This window comes from Dermacentor silvarum, chromosome 5, assembly GCF_013339745.2.
Source record: "Dermacentor silvarum isolate Dsil-2018 chromosome 5, BIME_Dsil_1.4, whole genome shotgun sequence".
Classification (NCBI taxonomy): Eukaryota; Metazoa; Arthropoda; class Arachnida; order Ixodida; family Ixodidae; genus Dermacentor; species Dermacentor silvarum.
The window spans coordinates 39018882-39031312 of NC_051158.1; the positions used below are offsets into that span (position 1 = coordinate 39018882).

Consider the following 12431-nt stretch of genomic DNA (forward strand, 5'->3'; position numbering starts at 1 on the left):
CTGGGCACATTACTCGAGCCTTTTGCTGCATTTACTCCTGTATTAAGAGATGCGCCTTAACTGGAAGTCTATGCGGTCAAGGTAAAACCTGAAGTGAACACGCCGAAGGAAACGCAATGACACTATGTTCACGCCAGGCATCATCTAGATCGTCAAGCATGGGCTTCAAGTTGATGCACATTATAAATACGGAGATTACGTACATAAGCTCCGGGTGACTGAAATGACCTGCTGCAGAAATAGGCTGTGGCTTTAATTACTGTTTGAGTCCAACCTAACCCTTTAAGCGAGAAATTCAGAGTACGAAAAAATGTTCATTCACCACACGGCGATAGTAATAAAGGTGAAGCTTCAAACAAAAAGGACGTGTGTGTGTTCCACAACTATCTCAAATTCTTGTTCTACTGGAAACGGTTGCATGGTGGCATCCAAGTCAATTAAGCTTACTGATGTGTCTCCGGCTGGCAACCTAGAGCACATAGAAGAAGTGGGGCGTTTTACAACACGGCCAGGGAGACTTCTTGCAATACTTTTTTTTTGTTTTTTTTACCATAAAATCACACACCAGTCACAGAAATAATACCACGGTGTAAAGCCACAGAGAAAACATTCTTTCAACAATGGCTCTCATAAATAACAGTCCATCAAAAGCACAATATGCACAACACTTGAGTGCGCATTGCACAAAGTTATGGAATGCACCACAAAAGTATGAAACAAAAGGAGTGAAATTAAGGACCGTTGAAAGAAACAGAGGGAGAAAAAAAACCGCCAGCAAGTCGTCGTTCCAAGCAGCGAGCTCAACGAATTTTCCTCTTCCAATCAGCAACACAAACATAGGCATTGATATTCAGAACTCTTGCAATGTCTGACACCGAAAGTTTCATGCCTGTCGCCTCGTCCGTGATGTATGTGCGGCCAATTCCCTGCACTGGCTCATAATCCTGGTTGTAGAAAGAGTAGTAGCATTCTTCCATCTCGTCATCCTCTCCCGATGAACTGTACGACCCGTTGCCGATGTCGTAGTCAATGGCGATCTCCCTGAAGAAAAACTTCCTCTTTGAGGACCTCTTCACCACCTCTACGTTAAAGACGGACGGCGGCCGTCTGCAGGCACGGCCCCTGCAGTGCCGTACAAAGTGTTCCTTTGTCTCGAAGCCTCGGTAGCAGCGGGAACAGGAGTAGGCACAGCCGTGCTGAGTGAAGCCATGGCTTAGCAGTCGCTCCAAGTACATAAAGCTCACACTGCAGTGCATGCAGTAATATGCCGGGATATCTTCATCTTCCTCCGTAGTTCCACTGCCATTTTCGGACCTGTCATTGCTCGCTTGAAGCGCAGGCACTGAACTTGCGGACAGGGAACACTTTTCCCCGTGCGCTTCGAGGTACGTCTGGTTGAACGTCTGAAAGCCGCATCGCTGGCAGGTGTGAGGGGTACGAACGATGGTCTGGCGCGCAACCTCTGCATCGATGTCTGCATCCGTGCCTTCGGTAGAGCCTGACCCGCCATGGACAGCTCTCATGTGGCACTCTTTGGCCCGGATCCCGCGAAATGACTGGCCACACAACTTACACGTTGTTGGGTAGTATGTGTAGTGGCGCAGAAGGTGGTTCCGGAAGGTCGACACCACCCGCAAAACCTCCGCACAGTGGCTGCAGGTGAAGCGCTGGAACTTGAACACCAGGTTCTGCAGCACCCACGAGAGTAGCGGCCCGGTGTCGCACAACTGCAGCGTTGCGGTCGCAGAGCAACGTTCATTGTCGATGTGCTTTTGCCAGGACACCTGGTCGTCAAAGCCGCGGAGGCAGGACGAGCAGACGTAGGCCGTAAGGCGAAGCTCTTGCTTCAACACATGCTGCTGCAGACGGTTGACGTCGTTGATGGCAAAGGAGCAGAAGGGGCACTGGCCATGTTTCACAGCCTCTATGTAGTCATATGACATGAAGAGCTTGTCAGCGAGCTCTTGTGCGGAGAGTGAGAGACCGTGCTTGCTCAATGCATGCGCCTGAAAGTCTTGAAAGCCAGAGACCAATGCCGGGCAGAAGCAGCAGCGCTGCTGGAAAGTCAAGTAGCTCAAGTCGCAAGAGGTCTCATACTTGATGCCCCTGTCGGAAGAAGTGAGAAGCTCCTGGCTGAGGTTGTTGCTTCTGACCCAAAACGTGGTCTCGTGGCTCGAGTGGCAGTAGCAGGCATGGAGCATCATGGCTCCGGTGCTTTCCGTTCCGAAGTTGCAGTAGCTGCACTCAATGTCGGCAAAACCATGCTCCTGAAGATGTTCGATGAGTGCCGTTACAGACTGGCAACTTTTAGTGCAGCTTCCGCAGGGAAATGAGTCTGCATCGGCATGAGCCTCTCCAAAGTGCTTTTCAAACTCGGACCGTGTCCTGTTTTTAAACAGACATCCTGGAAACCCGCACACGTATGGATCGAATTCTTTGATCTGTACAGAGGAAGAGGATGCAGGAGGGTCCCCACGACTGGATAGAGGAATCGATGCAACCGAATCCAGCGGGTGAGCTTGAGGAAAATGAACACGGAAATGCATAGGGTGGGCAGTTCGGTACAAGCACTTGGAGCACTGAAACTGTAGATCGCTGTGGTCTTCTTCGAGATGAGTTAGCAAGGCTCTCGGACTGGCAACACTAGCACCACAATACAGGCAGAAGACATCAGCGAGATTGTGATTCTTCAGGTGGTTTTCAAAATCTGAAGAGCTGTCTGTGCTGAAGCCGCAAGTAAAAGCACTACACTTGAACTCGCGGCTTACGTTGTCTATTAATTGGCGGAAAGCGCGAACAGACTTGGGACAGCGGTAACCATTGTAGACACAGCGTGAAATGGTAGGTATAGTCTCTGGCTCGTAGCAATCCGTTGTCTCCTCACTGCTTGAGGACAGGAGTCTGGGCCTTTTCCGCCGCCACGGCATTGAACGAAACTGCTCACTCGAAGAATTGTGCACAGGTGATTGCTGCGAGGAGTTTTTGGGGGGGCTTTTCTGAACGGCTCGATGGCGGTGCCTCGCGGGATGCCGGATAGACTTGCCAACAAAACTTGCGTTTTTACTGACATCATTCTCTTCACTCTCATCCGAGTCAACGTCGTTAACCGTCACCAACCTGAGCCCTTCAAGAGTGTGATAATTGAATGGGCGCTGGCGATGCTCTCGTTGGTGATGGAGCCGCAAAAGGTCAACACGCTTAGCACTGCGGGAGCAATAGATGCAGAAAAACGACATCCTGTGCAGTTTGTTCATGTGAACTGCGAGGCTCAACTTGGAGGCAAACCTCTGCCGGCACGTCTCACAAGATACGCAAGACATTTCATTGTCCACACTGCCACTGGAAGAATCCTCCTCCTCTTGAAGTGTCTCTTCACCCGACAGCTCACTCGGATGCCAGCTGACATCGGCGTCCGAGGGCGGGCTTTTCGCGCTAGTGATTGTGCTGGTGCTATCTTCGTCGTCGCTTTCCACGCTACTCTTGTCGCTGCAAACGAAGCCGTCGTGCTCGTAACCGTGTGCCGTGAAGGAACGACTACTGTTGGGACGACTACCGTCCGACGACAGCTTCGAGTCGGATCTAGCTGTCTTGCTGCGCGACACTGGCCTTGCCTTAGCGGCTGCTGATTTCCGACTGGTATCTTCGCTGTGCGGTTCCTGTAACGGCGTCCCATCGTGTTTGGAGATGTGGTGCAGGCGAAGCGCCAGAACCGTGGTGCAGCTGAAGTTGCAACTCGGGCACGCCATCTCGAGCTTTCCTCCCGCCAACATCCTCTCCTTTCGTTTCTTGTCGTGAGGGTGAGCAAGGCCCGCTACGGAGGGAACCATCGCCTTGCCAATCTTGTCGTCGTTCGATCCCGCAACGAGATCGGGGCTCTCGGCCCGAGATGAGCGTCCGCTGAAACTTTCGGTGTCCCTGTCCGCGAAACTGTCTCGAGAGCAACTAGCGCTGTATCCGTGCGCTGCCGGCGGCTCAACTTCGGTAGCAGCAGCAGGCGTTTCCTGGAGCAAGAGTTGCGCGTACTCGCCCTTGTCGTCGTGCTTTTCGAGGTGGTGCCTCTTCAGTCGCGACACGCTCAGCGACGACCACAAACAGTGGGCGCAACTGAACGCACCGTTGGAATCCTGCGGGTGGTTCTGGGACAGCTGGCAGATGCTGCAGTCGACTTGGGCGGGCGATGTAGTCGGCACCTCGTCGACGTTTGGCACTTCGTCGACCTTGCCGCTCTCCACCACGCTCGCCGGCTCGTTGACCGCGCACACTTCGAGAGACGAGGAAGTGGACGACGAAGACGCGTCGGTGCCGCAGGACGGCGCATTTCTCACTCGCGCGGCGTCGTGCATGTTCCTGCGGTGAGACTTCAGCGCAGCCTCGTTGGTGAACAGGCGACCGCAGGAGATGCAGACACGCCGAAAGTGAGCGCGAGTGATGTGCGCCGAAACCTCGACCCGGGAGTTTGCTCGCTGGCCGCACAGGAGACAGGTGAAGTCGATCACCCGCGACGTTCTTGAGGGACTTGCCGACACTGGTCCGTAGCATCGCTCGGCGGAGTTCCAGTTCTCCACGGCCAGAAGCTTGAGGCCGTGCTGGCGCCGGTGGTGGTGTTCCAATTCGTCCTCGTCGACGAAGCGCAGTTTGCAGTGGGCACAGCGGTGCGGGGCATTGAAGCCCCACATGTGCTGTTGAATCGGCGATTGTCGGGCGAGCTGAGACATTGTGACGCCTCATGCAACGCATGATCCGAACGTTCGAAAGGATCTACTGCTGAGCGCCATTTTAGCGCTGGGGGCTGGAGCGTGCATATTTTTTTCTTTTTCGATTCTCTGGGTGGCTCGCTCACGGGATGGATACGCAAGCGACGAACATAATCGGGAGAACGCTTTACGCGACTGTCACTGGCACATACTTTTACGATTGCGGTTCGCCGACATGAAGTCAAACCAGACTGTTCTATCTGCACTCCGATCTCCGTCCGAAGTTGGCGCACAACATGGGCACTGTCAACGGAAGTGGTGCAGGAAGAGGAAGAGCGGAAGCAGAATCACTGCTTGCTTTCGGATCAATTCGTACCCACGCAAATTGTATTTCTTTCTTAGGTGTAGCATATCAGTGCTTGCTTTCATCCAAATTGTTGGCTACAATTGTCAGCCTGTTGCATCGGCCCATGAATTAGAACGTTCTACCGTGCTAGCAGTGCTCTAAAGCACGTTGTTCAGTAGGTCGTGCTCTAAAGTCTGTTGACACCTAGGTTGACACGCGAGGACGCCACCGTACTCACAAAATGGCGTCCAACTTAGTAAAATCGACGGCTCGAACTGTGAAACCTTTGCTTTCCCTCGACCAGAGTGAAGCAAAGCGAAGGGCACTGAACCTGTACAAGGCTTGGTATCGCCAAATACCTCAAATTGGTAAGCAGCGAAGACATTTCGTTCTTTGCGAGCCGCTTTCGCATGCGCGCCGAACGGAACAGTCCAACCGACTGGTCATCTCAGCTGTGCGTGACCTCTGCTGCGCTACGGTGTCACCGGCTGCATAAGAAGCTGCTCTTGTCGCAAATCCAAACCGGCAAACTTACTTTGCACATGCTCATGACTGACTACGCCTTCCTCTCACGATTGGTGTAATGTCTCCGGCGAAGTTTATGCAGCGAGACACTTTGTTCGTGTCGTACCATTCCTGCTAAAACAGAAGTGATACCGGTGTCATCCGGCCACTTTCAATCGCCATCAAGCCCGATCCGAATGCGAAATTCTCGAACACGATTGGCTCGATCGCGCTCAAAAGTGCGCCGTGTGACGCCCGTATAAGACAAGGATTCTGCGGCGCCGATTGCGTGAGAAGGCTGCATGCAAACAACTTTCGAAGCGCGGCTAGAGTTGTAGCCACCTTAGCGAGGCTCTTGCACCTAGCCCCCTCGCTACATCGCGCTTTTCCTGGCGCCTGTGACGATTTCGGTTTGCTCTGTTGTCGCTTTGCAGTGAAACTCTACGACATACCTGTGTCAGCGGAGCAGGCGAGGGCCAAGTTGCGGGAAGAGTACGTCAAAAACAAGCATGTTCGTGATATTCGGGCCATCGATCTTCTAGTTATCAAGGTAACGACCTCGACAGTCATGCTGCCGCTCTGGGAACAGTCTGTTATCGTGGCTTCTTGCAGCACTGACGTCGGCAGCAGATGATGCTGTCGTCTTCGATAAAAACCTAGAGCCAGTCGCGCAGTTTCATCAATTTTCATGCGAGTCTCATGTGACAGTTGCACGGCTCAACAGCCTGCCGGCTTCGCAGGAGCAGGTGTGCTTTGCGCTCACTATTGAGACGGCGTTGTAAGGAACGAAACAAGAGTGTTAGCTGCTAGCCACAATGGGGCCCTAATTATGGATCATTTACACTCTCGCATACCGCATTGCAGCTCTGGAATAAATTACCAACAGATCTTACAGCACAACAGCCATTTATCAGCTGCAAAACTAATCTTCACTCTTTTATGCTCGCGTCACTTGCTTCATGAGTACGCATCATATTTGTACTGTCTCACACATTCTTTTTTCGCACGCGCTCTAGTGTTTATATGACAGCATATAACATGGGGGCCCCCTCCACAACTCCTACAAGAGTGATAGGGCCCCCCACCTTTATATCATACCCAATGTACATATCTTCTTGTGATTAATAAATTCAAATCCATCGAGAGCGTAGGGTGCTAGCTAAATTCGCAGATCTGCTGCCAGCAGTTCAAAGTGTAATGTTGTCTTGCTTCAGCTCCCTTAGTTTTATAAGATTTTTCATTTCCCCCATAACAAAGTGCAATCAGCAGTGGGATTATCATTGCGTAATATCTTTGTAAAGACGAATACATATATTGATGTTCCTCTTTGTCCTGCATGTGTACTTGGAAATGCCTTGCAAGCTTTTGTCATCTCGCTGCACATCCACGTGCATGAAGCTAGGGGGATCGCTGCAGCAAGTTTAAATAGATAGATAAATAACTTTATTGAAGACCGAGGGAGGAGAGCCGGGTTTTACCCCGACCCCCCTGTGGGCTGCTCCCACGGTGGGACAGGCAGGGAGTACCTGCCCGTGGCACCGTGGGCCCCTTGGATTGCCCGCAGCCGACGGTGACGATCCGTGCTTTTGATGGCGGAAAAGCCTCGTCTTGAGATGATTTTCGTGTTGAGTTCCTTGGGTATGTGGGGCAGTCCCACATCATGTGTTCAAATGTACACACACTCCCACAGTCCGGGCAGTCAGGAGATATATCCATATATACCGAAACGCCAGCTGGACAGGGGTTAACCCCTGTCTGTAGCAGTCTGAGCGTAATTTCTTGTCCCCTGGTGAGATGCGAATGGGGTGGAGGAAAGACCCTACGACCCAAGCGATAATGCGAAGTGACTTCGTTGAATGTAGCTAGAATGTCCCGTGACCCTCGATCAGCCGCATCCCCATTCAGAGGCTTGGCCCGGGGCGGGGCGGAGCAGTCCAACGACCCAGGGCCGTGAAGCCCCGCGCAGAGGGCAAGTCCTCGCAGCGAGTTTAAAAACACATGGTGCATTTTCATTGAGCGGTTGGAGTATTGGAGCCAACAAACAGGACGGGCACATATCTGATAAACAACTTGGTGACAGAGCAAACGGGATGAAAAGCAGCATGAGTGCTGCTCAGTAGCAGATGATCTTTGCCTTGGTAGCAGAAGCCATCGCTCGCACATTTGGCTGCAGCGTAGGCCTTTGTGTCGCGAGAGTGACATCGGTTCTTACCTGGTATAGTGTGTTATGTAAACACAACCACATGTCATGCACTAGTTGTGTGATAGTGCTAGTTATGTGTTAATAATGGTAGTAGTGCTCTGTAATCTGCTGCCAGCTATGCAAAACATCACGTAGGCTGTATCGTGTAGGAACGTAGCCACAGTGGGACATGTAAAACGCACAGATCTCTAATTTAGGGGGCTGGATAGCCGGTTAGCGCTTTGTTACTTTGCAGCGAAACTTAGTGTGCATGGGAGCTCGGCATTTTTTTTTTTTTTCTTCCCCTAGAATATCTGCTTGTTGTGCCCTAAACTACCGAAGCAAGCCGTTGAAATCTATTGGGTAGACATCAAGAATTGGACATCACTGTGCCGGCAGCTTCGCTAACATGAGTGGCGTGCGCTGGAAACACTGGCAATTGAGAAAGCGCTTTATGTAATAAAAAAAATATTGCTTACAGGTTAATCTTATCATAAAATCCCTTACCAGACATGAGACAGCATCACCCCCTTAAATGCGGAAAACCAAGAAGAATTGTAATGGCCGCAACATTATCCGACCAAGTGCACTAGTAAGTGCAGCATATGCCCTACTTCTGGGACAAGCAGCCACACGACGCCGCACTTCTGCTGGCTTCACCTGCGCCCGGCTCAGCGAGCGGCGTAGTGGCACCCAGTGAAACAGTACAGATCAGTGGCGAAACGTCTTGTGCACGCTGCAGTAGGTGCATGGGCACAAGGGTTCAGACATGACGTAACCAAAGGTACAAGGTATACTTATTCACGCATTAAAAAGCTAGTCGCAGTCCCCAAATCTAATTTTGCGATCACGCTCGCGTCCTATTCGTAGTTAGCCCGGTTATTTTGCAGAGAATTTCTGGGCACTTAGGGTACAGAGGTGAGCCCTCTACTGGCGGTGCCCAAGACTACCATGCGTAGCTCAAGCCTGCCGCGCTCGTAGATGGTTGGGGCTCGTGCACTTGTGCTGCCCATGGAGACAGGCACGTTCCATCGTTGTCATAGGGGTTGGGTATCCTTCCGTCTTGCTGCCCGAGTCTCTTCACACCATTTCTGGACCCTAAGTATCGAACACAGAGGCGTCGAGCAAGCACAAAATTTTCGCAACAAATATCACACCTGTAGGCCTTATTAACTCGTGATGAACACGGGTTTTAATTCGATGGATTATACCTACTATGGCTCAGTAAACTCTCTAAACGTGACCACTCCCGTTCGGATTGACAAATGTTCTGCCGAGCTGTGCCATGACATGAGGGAGGCTAAATTTAGCCCCGATTGTGCCATTCGTGGCATGTTAACGGCGCGATCTGTGTGCACGACACATGAATGATTGAGTAATGGCTTTTTTCCTGTAAACAACGATGCCAAAGTAAGGCGCGTTGGTAGTATGTTTGAATGGATATAAGCGGTAATAGTATAACATGTTTTTGTTACATGTGGTTTTCATAAGCTGCCCCCTAAACCAAACTGAAAGACATTTCACATCCAAATACCAGTCAGTGGCCTCTGTGTCACAAAAATATTACCGTATTTGCGCTATTCTAACGCGCACCTTTTTTGAACATAAAGTGTGTGCAAATTTACATACACCTTACAATCGTAACCAATTCCACTCAAAATCAAAAACAAAACCGATTCGTACCAAAAAAAAGTGCTCAATGCAAGGTAGCTAGCCACACTGCCAATGAACGAATGTTTTCTTTTTATGCCTTGGTTTGTGGTCACCATTTTCCAGTTTGATGTACATGTGTCATTTCTAATGCATTAGATGGAACTGAAGATGATGTTCTGTCGTTGGTAGACAGCGAAAAGGAGGTGTCGTCGGACACTGATAGTCATTAGTCGCTATGGTACAGCTGGGTGCGTGTCTGTGTGCCTTTGTATGTTACATAAATTTGTATAAACACACGGTACACTCAGCTTTCGTTACTTGATCTGCGCGTTACAATCGGGGGGCGCGGTAGAATCGTGCAAATGTGGTACATCTTGAGAAAAAGTTCGCTGCAAACAGCAGTGAGATTAATTTCCATTGGATATTACTGATTACGAAAAACTCTCAGTGTTCATCTTTGACTTGTGCAGTGGTACTTTTGCAAGCATTCTTCATCTCACTGCACAAAAACACATATGAAGCTTCAAGAATGCTGCAGCAGGGCTTGTATTCAAACAGATCCATGTACACAGATAAGAATGATCGTGACAGGATTGAAGGGAAGAGCAGTATGGGTGCTTAGCATTGAGTGTGTGGCACACGCACATGCACATACACAGGGGTTTGTATCACAAGGATAAAGTGGGTTCTCACCTGGTAATGTGCTTCATAAACATGAGCACATGCCGGCAGTCGGGAAGGGGCTGTGAATTGATGCACAATGTGGTAAATGAACACAAATGCAAATGAAGGGTAAATTAGTCACTGTCATTGCCTGGCATGTGCATACATACTCTTTCTCATTTGCATAATCATTCTAAGGTTCCGACTGTGTCTCTTGAATGTTGTGGCTCATTTGTGGTTCGAATGCCGAAGATAATTAGCGGAAGGTATAGTTTCAACACCGCAAGGTTTTTCTTTTTGAGTACAGCCACCATCATACTTAACCCAAACATGCTTTAAACACCTTTTTGCTGCTTCTGTGGATGATGCCAGAGCTTTCTGGTAGGGAGGCCTTGAGTGGTGCTAGCTTAATGCGCATTCCTTCAAAAAGCATTCAGTGTTCGCCGCTTACAACCTGTGTCAAAATTAAGGTGCTTTAGATGCGTTTGCATTGTGTGGGTTGTCCGATGGTGGGCTGTACATTATGCAGAAGCCACAACTTCCTGAGTAATGATGATACTTCGGCATAATACAAACCCTTGTAGTAATTGTGCTCAATATGTCATGTTATCATACCTTTTACCCTGTGTTATTCAACCGCAGGGTCAAATGGAGCTTGTGGAAACGCTCAGCATCTTCAAGCAGAAGTCTCATGTTATGAACTACTTCAAGCAAACAGTCAACCCGAAGCCTACAGACTTTATGTCAAAGTTTCTTTCTGGTCAATAGGAGGCTACAGTTGCCAGAGGCTGCTAACTTGACCACCTTGGCAGGCCTTCTGAGCTTAAAACTGCCGCATGTTGCAAGCAAGAACTAGTTGAACTGTACATAAAGCACCTTAGCAGTCAATAAACAATTTTTGAAAACGAAGTTTTATTTCGTTATTCAGTCACTCTGAGCAAATTAATGTATAGTCTTTGGAAAAGCTGCTGTGCTAGTAATCTTGTAAGAATTAACCTTGGCATCAACTCTCAGACCAAGGCAGGATCCGAGTATAGTCGAACCTCTTTTTAACGAAGTCGCATCCAGCACAAGAATAGAGTGCTTTAGTTGAGCGTCTTTACGGTTCGAGTTGCCCCGCTAAGCCACAGCGGAGCGGTGGGCGATTTTCATGTTTTAGTTATGCGTAGCGGAGCGGGCCTTCTGTAGTTGCAGTGCCTTCTGGTCAAATTCAGCGTAGTGAAACAAAATAAAATGTTTTGTCACTTTTACAAAGTAAGACGAATATATATAACTTGTTTGTTCGTGAAGTATCTAAACAGGCGCTTGTAATGTTTTACAGGTCCATTTTATCGAGTGGAAAATGAAGTGTCGACTTGGCGAACGCCACGTGTGATGACAGGTTCTTTTGTTTTAATGTTTCTGGCGGTTCTCTAAGGCGGAGCCTCCCAGAACCCAATCGAGGACAAAGCCGTTGGTTGGGAAACACACAAACATTTAATAAAACTGAAACGAAAATTAACCCATAAAAACAAACACTTAAAAAGACTATCACGGCACAAAACGTTAGGGCAGGAAGCAGGCGTGTGTGCATACTATAGTCTCGACGCGAAGCAGCGGAGACGAGACGACGAGAGAAGTGGTGTTGGCCTCACCAAAGAAGGTCGTCGTATTGGACTGTCGTACAGGCTACCAGTGCGTGGCAGCTCTGGTGTAGAGTGAGAAGACAGGCAGGCTCGGCAGCACGGGAAGACAGGCGCTGGCGTTCTGGCCGGGCAGCTGGTCGTGGAGCTCGGGCCCGTAGCCCGACAGCTCTTGTTCTACCCACGGGCGCAGACGCTCACCGGCCTCGGGCAGCAGCAGTTGACTATCGGGCAGAGTGACGATGCCCAGGAAGGCAGGCGGCTTGGCAGCACGGGTTGACGGCGGCGGCGTCCTGGCCAGGCAGCTGGTCGTAGAGCTCGGGCCCGTAGCCCGAAAGCTCTCGTTCTGCCCACGGGCGTAGACGCTCACCGGCCTCGGGCAGCAGTTCCCGAACGGATGGAGTGGCGACGCCCAGGAATGGGTTGGCAGGAGGCCCCGGTCGGTTGAAGTCCTGGTGGCTCGGGTCCGGAACCCGACGGCCGTCTTCAACCCCTGATCCGGTGGCCGACCTTCTCCTGGGGCCGCTTCTGGAACTCTTCCCCCCTACTGCCAGCGCGGCTCGCTTTTTCTGTCGCTCTGGCCGATTTGTCGATTTCTCATTGGCTGCTCGAGGCTCCGTGTTCCTTTGTGATTGGATTGGCTTTCTTTTGATTTCTTTGTGCCGCGTGTTCACGTGCCGGACGGTCTTCGGCGTCGTCGTTATCCATCAGCATGGAATTTGCCTCGGCGCGCGCACTACTTGTCGTCTGCTCCTTGTTTCAATGCA

At 50.4% G+C, this 12431-nt stretch overlaps 2 protein-coding genes across 3 annotated transcripts in view; one reads left to right on the forward strand and one right to left on the reverse strand.

Annotated features, from left to right (window-relative positions):
* LOC119453314 (zinc finger protein Xfin) overlaps nucleotides 1-5087 on the reverse strand; it is a 40827-nt gene extending 35740 nt beyond the window's left edge. The window contains exon 1 of one of the 2 annotated variants that reach the window (XR_007467077.1): nucleotides 385-5087. Coding sequence is in view for 1 of the 2 variants with exons in the window: in XM_037715354.2 (XP_037571282.1) it covers nucleotides 801-4715 (3915 nt within the window). In the remaining variant the exon portion in view is untranslated. Of the gene's footprint in view, nucleotides 1-298 lie in introns of those variants that run through there. The other variant, XM_037715354.2, reaches the window with a different exon arrangement.
* Nucleotides 5088-5237: 150 nt separating this feature from the next.
* Nucleotides 5238-10951, forward strand: LOC119453315 (NADH dehydrogenase [ubiquinone] 1 alpha subcomplex subunit 6). Its single transcript, XM_037715355.2, has 3 exons — nucleotides 5238-5408; nucleotides 5979-6094; nucleotides 10685-10951. The coding sequence occupies exons 1-3, from the start codon at nucleotides 5282-5284 to the stop codon at nucleotides 10808-10810; spliced, it is 369 nt and encodes a 122-aa protein (XP_037571283.1). The 5' UTR covers nucleotides 5238-5281; the 3' UTR covers nucleotides 10811-10951.
* Nucleotides 10952-12431: the final 1480 nt, after the last annotated feature.

Excerpts from the sequence above, each read along its gene's own strand:
- LOC119453315 (XM_037715355.2), top strand. The coding sequence starts at position 5,282 with ATGGCGTCCAACTTAGTAAAATCGACGGCTCGAACTGTGAAACCTTTG. Across the intron at positions 5,409-5,978 it reads TCGCCAAATACCTCAAATTG|TGAAACTCTACGACATACCT; the intron begins GTAAGCAGCGAA and ends GTCGCTTTGCAG. Across the intron at positions 6,095-10,684 it reads TCGATCTTCTAGTTATCAAG|GGTCAAATGGAGCTTGTGGA; the intron begins GTAACGACCTCG and ends ATTCAACCGCAG.